This window comes from Lepidothrix coronata, unplaced genomic scaffold (genome assembly GCF_001604755.1).
Source record: "Lepidothrix coronata isolate B3197 unplaced genomic scaffold, Lepidothrix_coronata-1.0 Scaffold77, whole genome shotgun sequence".
In the NCBI taxonomy this organism is placed as follows: domain Eukaryota; kingdom Metazoa; phylum Chordata; class Aves; order Passeriformes; family Pipridae; genus Lepidothrix; species Lepidothrix coronata.
In genome coordinates, this window is record NW_016690257.1 from 282,436 (window position 1) to 304,431 (window position 21,996).

At 45.5% G+C, this 21,996-nt stretch overlaps 1 protein-coding gene across 1 annotated transcript in view; it reads left to right on the plus strand.

Moving 5' to 3' along the window:
• The window catches only part of MYO5B (myosin VB), a 142,504-nt gene that overhangs the window by 48,487 nt on the left and 72,021 nt on the right, over positions 1-21,996 (plus strand). Inside the window, exons 5-12 of the mRNA XM_017819736.1 lie at positions 800-956; positions 3,412-3,555; positions 4,783-4,864; positions 8,269-8,376; positions 10,383-10,492; positions 12,070-12,335; positions 17,139-17,220; positions 18,761-18,901. Of these exons, the coding sequence (XP_017675225.1) occupies positions 800-956; positions 3,412-3,555; positions 4,783-4,864; positions 8,269-8,376; positions 10,383-10,492; positions 12,070-12,335; positions 17,139-17,220; positions 18,761-18,901 (1,090 nt within the window). The remainder of the gene's footprint in view (positions 1-799; positions 957-3,411; positions 3,556-4,782; positions 4,865-8,268; positions 8,377-10,382; positions 10,493-12,069; positions 12,336-17,138; positions 17,221-18,760; positions 18,902-21,996) is intronic.

Here is a 21,996-nt window from a genome sequence, read left to right on the forward strand (position 1 = left end):
GTTACCCCTTGGTCCTAGAAGTACCCCTGCACTTCAGATCAATGACTTAACAACTTGACAGGATTTAGAGATGAGTAGCTGCTGTGGGCCTGATGTCAGAGACATGGTTTGTATTATTGTTGTCAATGATTTAGACAGATGTTGGGAGCTGTGGGAAAATATTGATATTCATGTAATTGCTTAGGGAATCAAATTATTTCTTCTGTGCCCTAATTGTAGGGTACTAGATTTTGCAACTTCAATATTTTTAACATGTTTTGAGCATAGAGGAAGCTTTTTGGGTATGTGTTTTAAAGGCTACTTGAGCAAGATTCACAATGAATTGCTCATGTTTTATTGGGCAAAAATCTCAAATTCTTGAGTGAAGGCGTTGGAGGGAAAACTTAAATGTATGCTATTAGAAGCTGATATTCAGCCAATGCCTGTTAATAGTTTTCCAGACAGATTTCAAGCAGCAGAGGTTTGGGATTGTGGCGTGTAAGGAATGGTTTTCCCAGCACTGGGGTACTCGGTTTAGGGGTGAAGAAGGCAGCAGTGCTTCATGCAGGGGTTCATCTCCCACTGTCTCTGCAGGCCTCTGGAGATGTCCAGTGTCCTTTGTGTTTTTGGTGAGATGTGTCACAGTTGTGTGTTATTCACCGTTGCTTTTGTAAACCCAGAGAAAATCCAGCGTCCGTAACGTAGGTGGCAACAAGGTGAGGGACCAACCACATGTGAAGGTGGAAGATTGTTGCATGGTGCAAACAGTGAACAAGAAAATGGATTGACTTACAAAGGTTTGACTCCTCTGCCTCAACAGGGATGAGAAGAACCAGTCCATCATTGTGAGCGGGGAGTCGGGCGCTGGGAAGACGGTCTCTGCCAAATACGCCATGCGCTTCTTCACCACCGTCGGGGGCTCTGCCAGCAAGACTAACATCGAGGCCAAAGTCCTCGCATCGAACCCAATTATGGAGGTAAAATCTACACAATTTCCTTTGCCCTGCTTGCAGTGGTCACTGTGTGACTCCAGAAGTCACAAAACCAGTGAGAACCGTAGGGGGTTGTGAGCCAGATCTGATTTACGGCGTCACAGCATCCTTGAGCTGGATTGAAAACGCAGAAATACAGTGACAGTCTTAATTTAACCCACCCTGATTGCTCCTGTATTTGATGGTCTTAAAGCTGAGCCTGTGTAACCCCAGCACAGCTCCAGGAGCTGGGCTTTGATGGGGCTCCAGAGAGGGGAGCCTGAGCAGTGCTGCTGGCACCATTAGTATTTTGCCATCTTCCTCCTCCTTTTGTCACTGCATGGTACCTCCTAATCTTCTTTAATTGTGTAGGCGTGGTATAGAAAAGAAAGGGATTAATCTATTTGAGATACTTTAATACGGTTTTATTTTTTGTTAATTTTCTGTTGCTATCAATCACATGGGGGAAGGAAAAGTCCTATTATAGGGAAATCCCCTCTTTGAAGGAAAATAATTCCTTTTATAAATATAAATGAAAGGGAAAAAGCAGCTTTGTTTTCCTTGCACTGTGGCCAGCTGCTGAAAATAGATGTCTGGGTGCTTAAGTCCCGTTTTCCAAACAGATTTTGAAGTCAGAGTGCAAGATTTTGGAGGCATTTGTAAAATACCCAAGTCAGTATGAAGACAAGATTTGGGCTTTTCCAAAGTCAGCTGAGGACTTCAGACTCATGTGTTTTGTTTTTTTTTTAAAGGCAGGAACTAGGGAGTACAGCATTGTCCTGCACTTAACCTTAGGCTTGGCTTAACCTTCAGGGAGGCTTCCCACTGAAAGTGGTGCCTGATGGCCAAACTGTCTCACAGACATGGAGGTTGTGGCTGATCCAGGATAAAAACCAAGCCTGAGAGGCAGCACGTGTGATCTAACACTGTGCTGCCTGAAGTGGGGTGTGAGCTGGAATGTTGAAAGAAGTGATGGTGCAGGTGATCAGTAAGAAAAGCCACACAGGTGTACAGCTGGCAGGGGACACGATGCTTTTCTGCAGCTGGTTTACTCCTTTCCTCACCCATCTCCTCTGCCTCCTGCTGCAATACCAGGGGACACCTAAAACAATGCAGGGAAAAAAATTCATAGTGCATGCTATTCTTTTATATGACCCCAGAATTTTATTGCTCTAATTTTCTTGCCTGTGTTCTGTTCTGGCTGTAATTTCTAAGTGCTGGGGCCAGGCAACGTGCCTGTCTTTATTGGAAATTGATGAGAACATTGCCTATGCAGGAAAAAAACCATAAAAATAACCTGCTGGGTTTGCAGAAAAACCTGAAGTTAAATGGGCTTGGGGGGAAGAATGTGCCTTAGCTAGAAGAGGAGTTGTGTGGGTGGATGGATAGGGCAGGTAGCAGGCAGGGCTTGCTCTGGGTGTGATGCTGAGGCCATCAGGCCATGGAACCCTCAGCCCTGGATGGAAGGGTGGAGCAGCTGAGGGGTCAGACAGCTTTGCATGTGCAACAGTCTCTTTGTTGGTTGTACTGCACAGAGTACAATCCCTGGGGATTTCCATCACGTGCAACTGGAGGCGTCAGGTCCTGTGATCAAAAGTTTTGGGTGGTGCTGTAGGTAGTGCTGTGATTCTTGGTGAGTGTGCATGCTTGCTGTGTTCCCCAGGAGCTGCATGCAGGTAAAGGTGATCGGCAAGGATTGCCTGGGAAAGGCAGACAGCCTTCTAGAGGGTCCTGAGGGATCTTCCCTGTACGTGTCCCTTCCTTTCCATTGCTTTTTCTGTGCTTGCTTGAAGCTCATCATCTCAGGACAGGGGGATGTTGGTAAAAAGTAAGCTGCTGTATCCATGAAGGGGAACGTTGCCTTTCTCTGGCCCTCTTGCCATCACCATGAGTCGCTCCTTCATGGATTTCCCTGTTTGCAGTGCTGCACCCCTGATGTTTGTACTTTGGGCTGGATTCTCTCCTCTCCCTTCTGCCCCAGTGTGTGGCAGCATTACCTGGAGCACTGGAGAGGCACAGGGAGACTCTGTCATGTCATCAAATCCATGTGCCAGAGCCTGAACATCTGAAAATGGACTGCATCTTGTTCCCTCCCTCTTGAAGGGCTTCATTGCTTATGACTCCTCCAGGAAAGCTGCCAGTGTTGACTATGGGCAAAGGTGGGGGCATCCTGTAAAACAAAACAGGAGTGTTAAGGCTGTTGGGATGTAGGTGATTTAATTACTGTACAGACACTCATTTCTGTTCATATGCATTTTTCTTCTATAAAAATCCTGGAGACACCACATTTTCAGTGAAGAGTCCTCCCCAAAGTCACGTTCTTGCTCTGCCTTCTGCATCTGGGAAGGGGTTTTCCTTAAATCCCCCTGTGACTGTTTATATAACACTGATTACAAATTTAAATGCTTAAAACATTTCAAAAATTAAATTAAAAATTAATGTTTGATTTACTTTTATGCAGGCCATTGGAAATGCTAGAACAACAAGGAATGACAACAGCAGTCGATTTGGGAAATACATTGAGATTGGTTTTGATAAAAGATACCACATCATTGGTGCCAACATGAGGACATATCTGTTGGAAAAATCTCGGGTTGTATTTCAGGTGAGCAGCTGCAGGGTTTTTTCCTTCTTTTTTCCTTTTGGGCGCTGTACTCTGGGAATTCAATGCTCTGGGACTTTTCTATGAATTAAAAAGAATCTCTTCAAAAAGTAGAATCACAGAATCATTTAGGTTGGAGAAGACCCCTAAGATCATTGAGTCCAACTGTACCCCAGCACTGCCAAGGCCACCACTGACCCATGTCCCCAGGTGCCACATCCACATGGCTTTTAAATCCCTCCAGGGATGGGGACTCCAACACTGCCCTAGGAAGCTATGCCAGGGCTGGACAACCTCTTTGGTGAAAATACCATTCCTAGTATCCAATCTAAATCTTCCTTGCACAACCTGAGGTCGTTTCCTTTCATCCATCGCTTTCCTGGTAGACACAGCTCCCAGACGTGTCTTTCAGACTCAATCTTTTGCAGTTGTTCTTCATGATCCCAACATGATAACCCTCATTCTGGGATAATTTGTACTTGGGAGACTCATTAGTTGGCCTTGAGTTGTTCCCTCTATGAGCCTGAGGCTGGAGCCTGGAGGAGGGATCACTGCTGCTGGCGTGGCTGCTGGGCAGGGATGGAAAACTTTTCTCTGGGCAAGTGCTTTGTTTTTGCTGAGCCTTTTAAAGAGCTAGGGAGCGCAAATTGCAGGCAACTGTCTTCAGTTTTGAAGATGGAGGGGAGGCAGGAGAAGGGCTGAGGAGGCTGATGTCTCTGCTGCAACACATCCCTTGGGTTTTTTGCACATGGCTGAGGACAAGCTTTCTTGGTTTGTGCTCAGAAGCAACTGCAAAACTTTTTTTCTTAAACACAAAAAAAAAAAGAAAAAAGAAAAGCATCAAATACAAAAATCCTAAAAAATTTACAACTTTGGGAAGCCATGAGAATAGGCCACCTTTTTTTTTATATTGCTATTGGTTTGCACCACAGTGCTTGCTGGCTAATGGAGCTGGGTTATCCCAGAGAGGGATAAGATGTGGAAGGTAATACAGAGCTATTTGTTTTCTTTGCAGGAGGGGCAATGTGTGTTGGTCAGGGCAAGCCTTGGCACCTCCTTTCTCTCTGGTGGCAAGAAAATGTCCCTGTCCTGGTGGCACTGAGGGGGTGCCAAGAGTGGGAAGCAGGGAGTGGGATCAGTGTAGCCCTGGGCTCAGTGAGCACCAGGCTGAGGGTGGAAGCACCACTGTAACCTCTTTGTGCCTCTGGTAACTCAGAACTTTCCCCACAGGCAGAGCATGAGCGCAACTACCACATCTTCTATCAGCTCTGTGCCTCCTCAAGCCTTCCGGAATTCAAAGATCTCGGACTCAGTAAGTACTGGAACCTCCCTGTGCACTGGCACTAGATCTGATGGCAACAGGACAACGTGGTGAGGTCAGAAATTCAGGTCGTTGGTGAGGTCACATGTGCCTGTTCAGTGGGAAGAGGTGAAGGGAGATGAGCTTGAAGGGCTTCTTCTCCCCGGTGGTGCACAGGTTTGCTTGTGCCATCACCAGGGTTGTGGCACCCAGGATGAGGGTGGGGAGGCCCTGGCACAGGTTGCCCAGAGAAGCTGTGGCTGCCCCTGGATCCCTGGATGTGTCCAAGGCCAGGGTGGACAAGGCTTGGAGCAACCTGGGATAGTGGAAAGTGTCCTGACTGTGGCAGCGGTTGGAACAGGATGATCTTTAAGGTCCCTTCCAACTCAAACCATTCCAGGATTTTATAAAAATTTACAGCAGAGCTGCAGTGAAACTATGTGCCCTGGTAGATGCCAGCTGATGCAGGGAGATCATGTGTTAATATTGTACCAAGGTTGCATAAAGATGTGAGTAGGGGTTGATCTGGCCAAAGCCTTGGCAGGAGCGGTTGTGTGCTTTGAATTCATTGTTATTTTTCTCAATGGTTAACTCCTGAAATGGGTTAGAGTTCTTTTCCCAGAATTTGCGGCGAAACCTCTGTAGAACACCTGATTCAGAGGGTTTGCACTTGCAGCAGGGGGTGCAGAAATGTACTTTAGTTATTCTTTTATCTTGGATATTTGCTATTGCTTAGAAAAAGTAGCAAGGCTTAAAATAGGCTTTTTCAGTATTTAAAATAGTGAGCAAGGCAGGCTGTGATCCCAACACAAAGGCTTGCAGAGGTTTTCATCCTGGCTACAGAGGAATGGCAGATCCAAGAGAGAGTTTTCAGTTTCTGGGTAATTCTGGGCTTGTCTTTCTGACTTTTTGTGTCACTGTAGGCATATTGCCCACACGGAGCACATCACTTTGAGCACTTTCAAGAGTTGCTGCCATGTGGTTATTTGCTTCATTTTTGCAAAGATACCCTGAGTAATGGCTGTGTCTGCTGGCATCTTAAAATTCAGACACAAATGCTTTCAGCTCAGACTGGGATATGAGCTGATGTGTGAGAGCTCCAGCTGTGCAACCACCCCTCTCATCCTGGGAACATGTGCATCAGAGGAAACACCAGTCTTACCCATCACAGCTCTCTAAAAGCATCATCTCTATTGGTGGTGACTGGTAACAGTGTAGGCTGAGAGGTCTCTGCTCTGCTGGTGGATCATCCAAGATGCAAAAACATCTTTGTGCTGTTGTGACTGTGGCTCTCAACTTCTCAATCCAATAGCAACAGCTGGTGGTGTAGGAGGCAGTGGGTGCCAGGGCAGCTAGCCCCCAAGGGAACTTTCTTGGGTCATTTTTAATCAAAATTTGGTGTTGTCAATGCACATCAGTCTCCAGCTGCACTTTTCAGTGGTGCTTGTGCACAGGTATCCACCAGGTCAAACGCAAAACTGGAGAAGGAGGTGATTCTTTCCGAAGTTGAAGGTGTGTGTCCTTGGTGTTTCCTCCACTATCACCTTGCAATAGCTTAAAAATGACTCTTCAAAATGTTTTGGTAGCCGGCAGATGTGGGGCTGCTCACACAGTCTGTGGGGACAGACATGTGGGTGCCGTGAGCTGCTCTGGTTGGCCCGATGGAGGCTCTGCCTTGACCTGTGGAATAGCTAGTGCTGGGCAGTGTTCTGTGAGTGCAGATGTGCACAATTCACTTATTTTTCTTTCTCTTGAGTGATTTTTTTTTTTAATTTCCAACTTTGCCTCAGGTTTACTAGCCTGTATTTGAAGATGACTAGTCGAAACTCAAATTTGTTTCCTTGTGTGAGGTGTACTTACCTTACGTGTCAGCCTTTTCTCCCCAGGACTTATACAAAACGAGGGCTATCTTGCTGCGAAAATCCACCATTTATTAGACATGGAGGAGGATGTATATTTTTCCATATAAAAATTAAGAACTTTTGCTTCTCCTTTGGCCCTTGCACGTACAAAGAGTTGTCCTTACTCTCTTGTATGTTGCAAAATGCTCAAAAACAGAGAGAGTCTCTAAACACAGGTGAGCCCAGCAGAGCAAACCAGTGTTGCTCAGTCAGAGTGATCCTAAAGGCTTAATCTGAAACTAGAAGGTAAATATTTGATTTAAAATGTCAGTGTGCAGTGCAAGTGTCTTTTGAGGTGTGGTGTCTAATTTTATGATGCCTCGGCAGTGGTGGAAAGCAGGAATGTGTTTTAGTTGTTTGCAGTGAATCAAAGGGTTTATGTGGTTGTTAAAATATTTATACATATATTGAAATGTAAAGATTGGAGTCAGTTATACCAGAGGTGACTTGAGGCAGAAACAGATCTCAGTGTGGATGTTTAAAATTGGAAGCTGGTGTTGCGGTCCCATCAACCACCACCAGCCCTGGGTGCATCTTGCAAGGTGCAAGATGTGCAGAAACAGCAAGTTGTTAATGTGATGTGCTCCATCAGGGGCTGGGTGAGCTCCTGTTGTGCTGGGGGACCAGGATGGACATAGTCTGCCTGACCCCAATCAGCGTTTTCTGCCCCTTATTCCTGATGCTCCATCAATGAGAATTACCAAAACCTCTGTGTCCCTGGGCTTTCTGTGTCAAAAAGACTTAAATGTTTTCTTTACAGCTTGAAAGTACAGCTAATGCAAAAGCCTACGGGAGGGCAGGGAAGGGATGGGGAGCTTCTGGTGGCAATTTGAGTCAAAAATTGCAGATTGCAGTGGTTTTAAAGGTTACCAGTAGGCTGATGTGGAACACACAGTAGGCTTTTTCTCTTTACATTCATGATGCTTGGGAAATATGTTTTAAGGTGGAGTGATTGCATGTGCAGCTTTTTAAAGTGGATATAAGCCCTGCGATCTCTTTTTGTTGTATTTGCATTTGAAATGCCTCTCTGTCTCCTCACGATTTATTGGTGTTGTCCTGAAATAACTTTGGTAAAGCACAGATGTTTACATGGTGTAATGCTGGCACTGGAAGCCATTCTCCACTCCCTCTGCTCCCAAGGTTTAAGGCTTTATGTGGGAAAGGTGTTAAAGGATCTCAGTCAGTCATGGGTGTGTTAAACAGGATGAAAAATTATCGAAAGCAGTAACCTCAGTATCTGAAATAATCTTCACCCCTGTGATGGAGCGGTTATTAAAATACCAAATATACCATAGCACTGGCCTGACTGAGCTTGCTTTGAATGGGGAAGAGGTTTCATCACTGCAAGAAGTAGTTACAGTCACTTATCAAGGTTCTACTTCATCCATTTCTGATTAACTGGGGTTTGAAGGGGACAGGTGCCCTTTGGGGAGCATCCCAGTCCATGTTCCAGGGGGTGGCTGCGGGGGATGAGTACTGTTTGGTGATGTATTGCTCCTCTTCCTTCTTTCCTAGCCTGTGCAGAAGACTTTTTCTACATTTCTCAAGGAGGTGACACGTCCATCAGTGGTGTGGATGATGCTGATGACTTTGAGAAAACGAGGCATGCCTTCACCCTGCTTGGTAAGGGTTTGCTCTGCTTGGAGCCTGCCCAGCAGAAGTCTCTTGCAATTGTTTTCAGTGTTTTGCCTGAATTATAATGTTCCTGTTGACCTAGTTGGCTTTACTTTGTTCTTCAGTATGAGCTGCAGAAGTGTTTCTTACAGCAGCCTGCAAAGCAGCAGTGAAATGGAGGAGGACATGGAATTTAAGAGCAACTTAAATAAACCATTCTGAAGGCAAAGCTGTGCTGCAGCTATTTTTTACACTTGTTTACAAGCAGGAAAAGAGCAATTACTCTGCAGTTCAATCTGTGCTGGGGCTGAGGGTGATGTCACTTCTCGGACCGTCACAGTATTGTACCAAGTAGCTGATTTCCTGGAAATAATGAGCTGAGTACATCCCTGCTGTGCAGAGTCCATGTCTGTGTGGCAGCTGCAAAATCCGTGGCATGCTGCAGTGGAGCAGTGCTGCAGCCTGCCTGCAGCAGTGGCTATTGGAAAGGAAAAACAATTTTTGCTGGGGAAAACTTCCCTGGTTTATTAATATTTATCTGAAACCATGTTTTTAAATCCTGTTCAGTCTCGGTGCCTCTCAGATGCATTTCATATATTGTGAGAGGAGTTCATGATGTTCACAGTTGGCTGTGAAATCCCCTGACCAGCTGTGCCAACAATGAGCATGGACACTCATTTCAAGTGTTGGAACTGCACGTGTTTCCCAAAAATTTACCCTATTTGTGTTCAGATAGGCTCAATCTCTTTTTCTTTGGGGCGATAGTGGGGTCTTGTCATTACCCTCTTCTTGTACAGCTTGTGTGAGTTCTAACTGTTAACTACTCAAAAAATAAGGCTTCTGTTTGCTCCAGATTTGCCCACAGGACTGTAATCCCCAGGAAACTCTCTTCCCATCCCCTTGGCATGTCTCTTTGTTCCCCTTCTCCACCTCCTCAAGCAACCCCCCTGTCTCCTTGCTGATCCCTGGGAAGAACTGTGAGAGCATCTTCCTCTGCTGCCAGTTTGATGATGTTTTCCTTCTCTTCACATGCTTCCTCTGGCTCTGCCTTTCCTCATTTTTTCTTCAGTGTTTCTCAGCTCTGTTTCTGTTCAGGGCCTGGTGATACTGCTACTACACTTTTCAGCCTTTCCTTTCTGTGTGTAACTAGAAGAAGTCAGATTTATCTGCAAATCCCCACCCTAGCCAGGCTTAACTCCAATTAAGAGTTCCAAGTCACAGCAGAGCCTTGCTCCTTTTAGTAACCTTGAAACCTTTCTCACTGTGCTGATAACAGAAAAGTCCCAAGAGAGAGAAAGGGAAGCTCTGGGTAATTCAGAAACCAGCAGGTGATGTCTTGGACCTTGGGTGGATAATTAGGACACCAGCCCTGAACACAAAAGGGACGCAGAAACCCAGCTGGAATGGAAAAAGAATGCAGGATACGGCAAGCAGGCCGTGTTCAGGCTGCTGCTGAGCAAAGCTCCTGCTGGGAATGCCTGTAAATCCTGCCAGAAAAAAATATATAAAGCAATAACATCTTACACCCCCAATAAAGACTCACCAACACGTAGCTCTTTTTGAGGCACTGGGGACAGTGAGACAGAGTTCTGCATCACCTCCCTGGTGCTTTGCTGTATCCAGCTGTAGCACCAGTGTGGAGGCGTTTGTGCATCATGTGCAGGCCTTTAATTTTCTCTTCTGTTTGTGGGACACTGGCAATATGTTGTAATTTCTGTGCTTCAGTTGTCAGCCGACTACGATCACACAAAACAACCCCTTGTTCTGTAAAAGCCACAAGAGCTCTTACAGCTCTGACCCTGTTTGATCATAATGGAGCAGCATCCTTGGTTTTGTGTGTGTTAAACACGTCTGTGTTAAAATTGAGTGTTTACAGTGTGTTGATTGGAAGAAGTCTCATAATTCTGAAAACCAGCAGCCTGGGAAGGAAATCAAACACCTTGACCGTCTTCAAATAAACTGAAAATTGCTGTTTGTTTTCTGGTGTGACAATCAGCTATCAATTGTTCACGCAGGAGTGAAGGAGTCTCATCAGATGACCATTTTTAGGATAATTGCGGCCATTCTGCACCTTGGGAACTTGGAAATCCAAGTGGAACGAGGAAGTGAAGCCTGTAGTCTGTCGGTAGGTCACCAGCTGGAGTGGGGCATGTGGGGAGTTTGCTATGCTCATAAATCAGGACATGTTGGATGTGTTGAGCTTCACAGCAGCATGCTTTAGTAGAAAGCCCTTTTCCTCCTGATTTTCTTTGTCTTTTTTTTTTGGAAACACATTATAATTTCCTAGTCGCTTTGTTTTTTCCTTGGAGACAGTGAATTGCTCCTCCTCTCTGGCCAGCCTGTAGGCAAGATAAATCAAAGATTATCATCTTACATCCCAACACATCTTTAACTCTTCCTGCTTCCTTAGAACACCTAGTGCACAGTGTTGGGGAACGGTGACTCCACCAGCAGAAGGTGTGATGCTCTAAAACCACTTTCCTGCAGGCAAAGCCATGGAGCTGCTGCTTGTGATGCAGCCAATCTAGCATCCAAAGGAGCACTGCACAGTAAATTAGCAAGAATAAATAATACAAAACATGCCTTAGCGGCAATTTTTCTGTTTCTGTTTGTTCAGAGGTAGGGGGGGAAAAAAAGGCAATTATTTGGAAAATACTGTCCTGTAAATTATCATTGCATCTCAGGCTGGGTAGTTTGTTCCTAGTAAAAGTATTAAAATGGGTTCTGCACACAGTTTTAGCGTCACCCTTGAGATACCTTGGTGTTCGATGCATTAGGTGGTGGAGTAATTTACTTGATATTTGGCAACATGGATATGTTGAAAGAGGTCTGCTTTGACAATGTTGAGTTCTGCTAATGAAGTTCGTATTGTTTAATTACCTTCAGATGTAACTGCAAGGTATTAAATCAGTTCTGTTATGCCTTTGAATCTGTAGTCAAAAGGGTATGATAGCAATAAAGCATTCTAGAATTCTCGTAAAGTGCACTTTTATTCTCCATCCCCAAACCCATTCAGCATTTGTACGTGCACATATCTAACTGGAAACAATTTACTGCCTTTACATATATATTATTACGTGGAAAAAAAGGAAACTGTTTTCTCCTTGTCCAAAAGGCAGTGCCCACTATCTTAGCACAACAGGGACTCAGAACTGCCTTGCCTTAGTTTGATGGGGCGGGGGGGAATACATTGCACTGGGGAAAATGAAGTTCACATCTAATTTTGTTAATTGTTCAAAGCCCAGGCCCTTCTTGTAACGCACAATTTATAACTTTGTTATTCAAAATGGAGTTAGTTTGTAAAAGGTGTCATGGCAAAGCTTAAGCTTAGTTTAAGAGCTTAATCCAGGTTGCTCTGAAGGAGTGTGTGGTTGCAGCTCAAGGAGTAGTAAAGTGGAGGTTGCTCTGTCCTCTGGAAATCTGCTCTTAGTGAAAACTGAGACCTCAAGGATAACCAGAGCAGAGCCGAGCTGTGGTGCCACTGTTTGGAGCTCTGTGTGAGCTGTTCCACTCATGTCCATGAAGACTGGCACAACTGGATGAGTGTCATTGCTTCTCCATTCCTGCCAACCACAGAGGGACACAGTCTCTCCCTAGATAGTTATGGAACACCGCTAATTCCTTGCAAAGGTCTTGGGGGTTAAAGGTCCAGTTTGGGGTGTCACCAGCCTGCTGACTTTGCTTCTCACCCCCCTCTCCCAGAGCGAGGACGAGCACTTGAAGAACTTCTGTGGCTTGCTGGGCGTGGAGCTCAGCCAGATGCAGCACTGGCTTTGCAACCGCAAGCTCGTCACCACGGCTGAGACCTACGTCAAGAACATGTCCCTGCACCAGGTGGTGAACGCCAGGAACGCCCTGGCCAAGCACATCTACGCCCAGCTCTTCAACTGGATCGTGCAGCACATCAACAAGGCCCTGCACACCACTGTCAAGCAGCACTCCTTCATCGGCGTGCTCGATATCTATGGGTAGGCACGGTTTCTGCTTTTCAGGGCAGTTTAATTTGCCCTTGTTTTGCCCTTTGTAATTTGTCTCGCCCTTTGTAATTTGCCTTGCACATCATAATTTACCTTGCACATCATAATTTGCTTTGCCCTTCTTGCAAGGTACTCTTGGCCTCGGCTTATGCAGGTGATGGGAATGATAGGAAAGAAGCACAAAAAAGCACCATCATGTGTAGTTTGCAGTTTGGATCCTCCTTTGGATTGTCCAATCTGACCCCAAAACCGTTCTGTTTGAGTGCTGGCTTTTGGGATTTACATCCTGTGCTGTTCTCATTTGGGATTTCTGTCTCGTGTGCATTGAGCTCAGGGTGAGCTCATGGTAAAGGTGCCAGTGTGGAGACCAAAGACTGCACTTGGCTCTGCCTGAGGTTGCTCTGAGATTTGAGGAAAGTACTTTGCTTCTTCAGCTGTGAACCGCTGTCGCAGGGCCCTTGTGCCAGTGAGAGCTTTTGGAGGAGTTTGTGAACCTGTGGCATAAGGGCCATAAGGTGCAAAAAGCTCTTACAAGGCTTGCAGCCTCAGGGGCAATGAGCTTCTTCAGATTTGGGCTGGGTACCAGTCACTGCTTGGTCTGTCATCCCGGCACTTGAGTGCTGGTAGATGAGGGATGTGAGAGTTGTTTGCGAAGAGTTCATTTTAGCTGAAGTGCTGCAAAGTAGGAGAAGGTGGAGGAGAAAAAAGGGATTCTGTCATTTATGGGGTGGAAAAGGAAAGAGATCTTGTGGGTTTGGATTTTACCCTTCACTCTTTCAACACTGTCCTTTTTCTGTCTCTCTGGGGAGCAAGGACAAGGGGAGAAGTCCGAGGTTTCCCAGAGAGGTGGTGTCCAAGGCCGGGTTGGAGGGGGCTTGGAGCAACCTGGGATAGGGGAAGGTGTCCCTGCCTATGGCAGGGGGGCTGGACTAGATGACCTTCAAAGAACCCTTTCAACCCAAATCATTTGATGGTTCCGTGGTTCTAAATGGGACAGCAGTGGCCTGCTGTGTTGCCTTAATATATTAAAATGCTGAGCTGTTCCTGTTTTGGAGGGGGAGGTGGAATGCATAAGTTGTAGCTGCTCCAGGAACCAGTCCCTAAGCCAGTGCAGTCGCTGTGCTTGCTCAGTCCCAAATCTCCTCTCATACCAGGCTCCTCGCAAGGTCTGTCAGATCTAAATGAACCTGGAGTTCAGAATGAAACCCTGCCAAAGCAGTGCTGGGTCAGAACAAAAAACCAGAAAGCTTTTATGGCTGTAATGCCTATACAATTGCCTGAGTTGGATCTTGTGTATAAACCCTCCCATGAGGTTTCTACAGCTACTGGTGTTTGGGATGTTGATTTTCACATCTGCTGGACAAACACAGCAGCAGAAAGGAAGCTAGAAAGTGCTGGAGCATCAGTTCAGCCCACTCTGCTCATCTCCATCAGCAAATGCTGCCATATGGCAAGGCTTACAGGAACACTTCTATCAAGAATGATAAGAATACTGTTCTGTTTGTTTGGGGATTTCAGTGGGATAGCTTGAGATGGTGAGGTGGCTCTTACAGGTTTGCAGGTTTCTGGGCTCTCCTCAGTAGGTAGCACAGGACCTGGAAGATCTTAAATAACTAAGTGGGAATGGCACAGTCTTATTCGAAGACTGTATGAGGTAGAGAAGCTGTTTCCCATAAGTGTCTCCACAGATGAAAATTTCTGCAGGCTGGGATGTGATAAATAAAGCTCTGACATGGAGCCGTGTGGGCGGTAGTGGGTCAATACAGAAAATTGGATGCCTGAGTTAGGAAATCAGGATTTCAGAAATCTGAATGAAAAGAGACTTGAGGATAATGCTCATGAAAGATTAAGCTGGGCTTGAAAACCTGTTAGTGTGGAAGAAAAGCCTCCTTTAGCTGCAGGTCTGTGCATCACATCCAGCGCGTGGGCAAACTGATGCTTTTACGGCACTGCTGTCACCATGGGGTGCAGCAGGGTTTTTTCCCACAAGGATCTATGGGTCCTGTTGAAAGAGGCAGATTTGCAGGGGAAGGATGTCTGTGTTCTGCCTGTAGTGCTTGTGAGAATCTGGTGTCCTAAAAATCCCTTTTGGAAATGGGTGTTTCTGTCTAAATGCTGAGTGATTAACAATGCAGGGAATTTGGGTAATGATAACCTGACTCTGCAGTCCTTAAAAGCGGTTTGGTTCCCCAAACTTGGGTTTTTAGGGAGTTTTAATGCATTTTGCCAAATATTAGAAGTATTTTTCCAAATGTCTGTTGTTTTTTCTTTTCCTCTGGGAGAGGGATTGAGCTCTGAGAGAAAATGCAGAGGCTGTAGGATTTGTCTCCTAATTTTCTAATGCTCGACTTTGCACCCCTAATTCTCTATTAACATTGAGGTGACAGGGTGCAGCATTGAAAGCCCTCCTGTATTTATTGAAAGCCATAGCAGCAGTACTGCAGTCTGTCTGAGGAGTGGGTTCACGTGGCATTCCTGGACTTGGCGGGGATGGCTTGTTTTTGCCATGTGAAGGGAAGTGTGAACACCCAGGTGGCCAGCTGTATGCTGGACTTATTTATGAACTTTAAATATTTTAGTATACACCCTGGTGCTACAGCGGATTTAGGAGATACAAGTCACACGGCAGAATGGGGAGCAGTAGCAAAACCAAAATATAGTGTTTGCCCCCTGAAGTCTACTGCCTCCAAGCTGAACGTGCCTCCTGGGGAGTCACAGGGATGGGCTGGAGCGGTGAATATGCTTATTTTTTGCATCAAGATCTAGTGCACTAAAATGAATAGAAACCAAACAGGCTCTGGTTTGCTTTTCCTATTAGGATGTTGCCTTGGTGCAGTCACTCTGAGCAGGTGGAACCTCCTGGCCAGCACACATGTAGAGCTGGTGACTGATCTGCTCTGTCAATCAGAAAATTGAGCTGGTAGGGTCCCTTAATAAGCAATTTAGTGAGATCTCCCTTGGAGCTGATGTTGTACAGCTGCTCTGCCCCTGGCTGGCACTCACTGAGAAGGTTCATAAACCTCATCTGGTGTCTCTGAATTGGATATAAAGTTTCTACTCCGATTTCTTTTCCTCTTGCAGTCCCGCTCTTGTGTTTTTCTACCCAGCTCATCATCCCTCTTCATCTGTGTTTTAATTCAATCTTTTCTTGCCCTGTTGCTGTGATCATGAACCTGCAGGAGTTGTGTTTCCAAGGAATCTTGGGCAAGTCACATCCCTTTAGCTGCAAGAGCTGAAGGTACCGACCTGCTCGGCACGATGGCTGTGCAACCAAGATCAAACACAGTGGGAGCTCTTCAAGGACATGCTCATCACTGAGGCTCAGGCCACGTGTTTAATATAAATATTTGTTGTCCCAGAGACCAGATTTCATTGTGTTAAAGACTGTGAGGGAAAGGATTGAGCATTCTCTGCTTGGCGCAGGCTGCACCAACTCCGGGGGCAATGCCAGCCCTGGACAGGCAGAGGGGAAGCAGTCCGAGGTTTCCTCAAGGGCTGTGGGACTGATAAAAGCACAAAAGCAGCTTGTTTCTCCCATTCTCGTTTCTCTTTTGCCTTTTTGTGTTGTATTTCCCCAAGGTCTCAAGCATTTTATGTGGTGAGGGCACCTGGTAATACCTGGGGAATAACTGCATGACCTGGGTAACGTGCAGATAGTCCTCAGAAAGCAGCAGAAATACTGATTATTCTGGGGAGGGGTGATGGGAAAAAAAAGGGCTTCGTTTATTTAGTGCTTTAAGATTGTTCTGCCGGCTCCTACAGTGCCTATTACCCGAACAATTATTTAGCCACGTATTTATCCTTACAGCAGCTTACTCATTAAACACAGGGAGCCTTCCCACTTCTCCCCTTCTTTTAATCCTTACAGTCTGGTGTCAAAGATTTCCTTCCCTCCTCCCCCTTCCAACTGTGCCTTAAAAATAGAAATAAATAAAAAACAATTCCCTGTGTAGCTGAAAAGGTCTTCTTTGTTTTTTTTAAGAGCAGGCCTGGCTCCCTGTGCCTGTCCCTGGATGTCACGTGCTTCAGCCCCGGGGGCTCTGCTGGCTCTCTGCTGCTTACCTGTAGTTCACATTACTAAAACTGCATATTTTTTTCCCTTCTAATTGTGACTAGGAAGCCAGTTTTGAGCTTGGTTTGGAGTCAGTATGTGGAAAGGTGGGATAATGATTTGGTGAGCGGAGTTTTGGAAGCTGGTGAAGAGAGGGACCAGTGAGTCCAGCTCCAAACTTCCTCTAAGGAACATGGAATTGGAGCTGAAATCATCATTTTTCCCCTCTGCCTTCCAGAAGTTGCTTGCTCACGTGTGTGCAGGTTTTGTGCTAACAGGGACGCAGTACAGAAGCTATAATTACAAATTCAGTTCCTTCTTTTTCTGCTCTCTTGAATTCCATTAAAAATAGCTCCTTGGGTCTTTTAGGACAGCGGCTCCTGTTTCTTCATCGCCTTTGCAGTGAATATATTTGGACTTAATATTTCATAATATTTTTCCCCAAGAGAGGCTGTTACATTTCTTGTCTCAGACAGCGCTTCTGCCTGATGGGCAGGAAGCTGCAGTTGTGCCAAGTGTCTCATTCGTGCATAGCAGGAGAGACCTCTTGAATCCCTTGAGTTGTGCCGAGGAGAGAGAGATGTTTTGAGGAATAAAGTGTAGATCTGGGATAGAAGGCATGCAAGGAGACAGCTGAATACCTGCCGTTCCCCATCACACAGATGACACCGTTGGGGGGGGAGGGGGAAAGTAGATTTTGAGACAAAGCAACATTTAATGCTGATTTATTCATTGCTTTGCAGGTTTGAAACGTTTGAAGTGAATAGCTTTGAACAGTTCTGTATCAACTACGCCAACGAAAAGCTCCAGCAGCAGTTCAACTTGGTAAGGTCAGCTTGGAAATGTTCCACAGAACTTAGCAGAAAATGTAACAAGGCAAGATTGTTGTATGTCTGGCTTCTGTTTAATGGCATTCACCTGCAGTGTGGACAGATCGTGTGGTCAGTATGAATGCAGTCCCTGGGACACCTCTCTCCCAAGCATTGCACTGAAATGGCACTTAATATTCCCATCAGGCTGAAAAATGTTGCTCTGTTGATGTATAAGCTTGATACTGGAAATAGGTTTTATGTTTTATGCAAAGGTTCACTAGGGTTTTGAGTAAGCATATAATTTGCCTTTTTCTTGGTGTAGTTTCAGTCCTAAAGCAAAATCTGGATCGTCTTGTGCCAGGTCCTGATTTCCAGTGTAAGTTAAAGTATGGGTGTGGAAACCTGCCCATTAAGTGTGGCTTAAATCTGTGAAATGAAAACTCTGTATTAAATAGCAGGATTGGACACACTCCCCGCTTTTCACTTGGACATGCCTCACAAAACCCGGAGATTTTCCTATTTTATTAGAAACAAGTGCTTGCCTGCACTGGAAATGAAACCAGTAAGGGGGTTGTCTTCTGCTTTGATTGTAAGCAGGGGAGAAATTACTATCAGTTTCAGGATGCAAGGGAAAACTTGTTAAATTTGAGCAGCTAAGTACTGCAGATTAGTTTGGCCCTTTGAAACCATATCATATGCATGGCCATGAACATTTGCAGTCTATCTAAGGCATCAGATAGATCACTGCTGCTAAAAATGAAAAGTAAATTATGGATTGTATTTGCACTATTCATATCTTACTTGGTATGTCTAACTATCACTTCTGAAGCTTATAAATCCAAACTCTGAGATGACATGTTTGAAGAGATTTTAAAGAGCTATCTTTGAGGGAAAAAAGTGCATTTGAAAAATCATTTTTAATATGCTTTAGAGTATCTCAGAAATAGCCAGAGACAATTTATCTGCTTGGGCAGAGTTCTGAGATACGTAAGCCACACAGAGGCTTTTTTTTTTTTGTTATCCGTTTTTTTGAATAAGAGGCTGCAATAGAAGTGTCCCTGATTTGGTCAGATGCTGCTGCTGATATCCCTTCTAGGATGATGGGTGCTCTTTTGTGAAGCAGATGGGGGGATGCACTCTTAGCCCTGGCTGAGCTCCTGCTGCAGGTCGTTGCTTTAATCATCAGAGCAATGAAGGAGAGGGGGATTTTTGTCAGCCCAAGAGATATATGTGTCATTGCCACTTCAATATATGGCTTCCACCTCAATGTAGTGACAGCTTCAGTCATTTTCTAGTGAAAGTCATTTAAAGCCTTATTTTCCCCTGCCCCGTGGCAGGGAGTGGTTTCCGAGTGTAATGCTTTTATTTTCCTTGCCAGAAGCTAAATTGTGTAGATGGCAGAGCCTGCATAGGCTGAATGTGAGGGCACCTAAAGCCTCTATGGCTTCTGGATGTTCTCGTGGAATACTGCACTCCAGAGGGGACAGGGGGGTGGATGTGGAAGGGGCTGGCTGGGGTCACGGCCAGTAACTCCGCTGTTCTTCCACTCTCAGCACGTGTTTAAACTGGAACAAGAAGAGTACATGAAGGAGGGAATCCCTTGGACTCTCATAGATTTCTATGATAACCAGCCCTGCATAGACCTTATAGAGGCCAAACTTGGGATCCTGGACCTGCTGGATGAAGAGTGCAAGGTAAAAAGTGTTTTTCTAAAAGGTTAAATAATAGGCTTTAACCTGAGGCATCTTGCAAGAGGGTAAAAACCTCCTTCATGTGTGTTGCTGGGGTGCCTGTGGCAAGGGTAGGCTGTTGGCATTTGCTTTGCTTTAGAACACTCCAGAGCCTCCTTGGCAAGTGTTTGCTACCAGCCTGGTGCCTGATCTCACCATGTGCTGCCAGTGCTGATGTTTCTGGCCTGGCTGTAGTTAGGAATAGCCATTGCTCCAAACTTGATTGCTTTGGTGTTATCCAGGAGCTGGAGTTCCTCCTTGTCTCAAGCCTTATTTTGTCTCAAGGGAAATCTGAGTCCTCTTGCAGTAGCTATTTGGGGTGAAGCTGATTGCATTCAGTGCACAGACTTCAGAGACTTGCAGTGTTGGAGAGCAGTTTGCTCTCTTTTGCACTCTCTCTGTCTTTGTCTCTCATACTGGCCAAAACTAAATCTTGTTTAAAAGTTAAGAAAGGCCAGAATGGCAAACCTTCATGAGAATCCATAAGAAAGGTTGGACTTCTTATTCACTCCTTGTTCAGTCATGAATTACCAAATATACCTAGGAACAAGAAGGGTCAGATGGGAGATTTTCTTGAGAAGCTGGGATGCCTGTTTTGAAGGTCTTTTTTTTTGGAAGGGGATAGGAACAGCCTTCCTGATGGATGTACCTGCCCTGAGGAGCCTCAGACTGGTTTTGCTATGGTGTGATCCAGCAAGTTGTCCTTTGGGAGGAATTTCCATTGAGACTTGGATATATTCTGTGACTGGAAATGTCGTACTGGTTGTGGAAGATCTTTGAGCATTTTTGAACAAAGGCAGGGAGGGATGAGACAAAGGGTGGTGAGAGAGCTGAAGTAGGGAAGGGGCCCTGGCCAGGATAGCCAAGGTGATAAGGACACAAGGAATTCCTGTTGGCTCTGTGGGATCCATGAGTAGAGGACAGATCTGGTGGCCCGAGAACAGAAATATCATGTTGCATCAGAAAGAAAGGTTTTGGATCCATTATTTAGACTAATGCCCCTGCTGGGATGGATTTAAGGAGGTGTATGACCTGTCCTTGTCTGGGAAGAGGGTGACCTGTCACGCGTTTGCCTTCCCAGGCACGATGGGGCTGTCCCAGCCTGCACATCCCCAGCTCAGCTGGGGTACAGACACTCCATCTATCTCCTTGTGATGAGCCAGAGTTGGGACTTTGACTTTTCAAATCTTCTCTCAGGAATACTCCTTAAAAATGAGAACAAATTAAACTTAATTTGATGTCCTTAAAAATAGCGTCTCAGCCAGAGCTGGCTCGGAAGGAGGTCACAGTGTTTGCTTGATATTCAGTACCATTTCTTCTGGTGTCCGTGCTATTAGGCCTGCTAAATTTTTCAGTCTCAAACTGTCTCCTGGATAACTTTGAGGATCTTAAATGAAATTACCCTTGTGTCTCGTTGGGAGTAACACCCTAGGCTCCTCTCTGGGGCACGTGGCACTGGTTGCTGCTGGCGACATTGCATTAGACAGAGCAACTCCCATGCACCACTACTAATGTGGGCAACTTTGCTGCAGATCTGCCTGGTACTATTTTTTTTTGTCTGTGCTTATTTTTTTACCAAAAAACCCCCCCCCGAATCATGAGATCTATTCCCCCCCACATAAAATGTCAATTCTCTGGTTATTTACCTGTCAGTGGGGGATGCTGTCATTAGTCAGAGGCCCTTATTATAGGCCCTGTAATCACCTCTTTTATAATAACATGTAAGTGTTCTTCAGTTTTATGAAAATTTCAGCAAAACCTGTCAACTGAAAACACCAGTTTATGGATGAAAACCTTTACCCCCATGGAAGTGTTTCACCTCTCAGGGTGGGACCACAATAGGGTAATTGCACATCACCTCGTTAGGACACCGGGTGGTGGATAAATGTACTCTGGGACTTGAAAGGGCCCGGGTGGTGGATAAATGTACTCTGGGACTTGAAAGGGCATCGAGGGGATCCTGGCTACATAATGACTCACTAGCAAAATGCAGAGGGTTTGTCACTAATGTTCTTGTTTCACAGTATGGATTTTTTTTTTTTTTAATCTTTAGTGTGTGGATGGGGAGGAGGTGACTGGGAACTTGCTGAAGCAGTTCAGCTAGTGAAGGTCATAGGAGAGTCTTGTCCCTGTTTAGAGAAAAATTGAAACAGGAATCAGCAATGAAAGAGAGGACTCTTGAACTGAGATTGGAGTGTTAAGGACTAAACCTGTCTCATGAAAGCAAATGAGAAAAGCCTTAGTTCTTAAAAAAGATTTTAAGATATAGAATCATAGAATGGTTTGAGTTGGAAGGGACCTTAGAGCTCATCCAGTTCTACCCCCCTGCCATGGGCAGGGACATCTTCCACTAGCCCAGGTTACTCCAAGCCCCATCCAGCCTGGCCTTGGACACTTCCAGGGCTGGGGCATCCACAGCTTCTCTGGGCAACCTGTGCCAGGGCCTCACAGGGAAGACTTTCTTCCCAATATCCCATCTAAGCCTGCCCTCTGGCAGTGTGGAGCCATTCCCCCTTGTTCTGTCACTTCATGCCTTCGTGAAAAATCCCTATCCAGGAGGTAGATATTTATGTTTGGGTTTTTTTTAAAACAGCTTTGAAATCTTAAGATTTGGAAGCTGTTGTAGAATCGTTAAGGTTGGAGGTGGCCTCTGGAGCTCATTTGGTCCTACCTCCAGTTACACCCTTGGTCTGCCCAGGAATCCTTATAATCTCCATGGACTGTGACCTGTGTCCTCTGCTAAGTGACTGTGGAGTTCTTGAAGTGCCTTTTCCCTGTTTCCTGCACTGGAGTTTTGTCTCCCCAGAGCTTTTGGAATCTCTTGGTTTTGCTTTGGCCTAAAAAAGTGTCAGAGGAACAGCAAGAGTTCCATGTCCCATGCACCATGATGGCATGATGTTGAAGTGCTCAAGCACAGACTGATGACCCTGAAGAGATGGGAAAGGGCAGAAGGGCATCCAGGAGGACCTCCCTGTGGAGAGATGTGAAGTGTGCATGGAGTCACCGCGGGACAAAGTGAGGTGGTGGGAAATAATTTGGGATGAGAGCAAAGTTCTTGA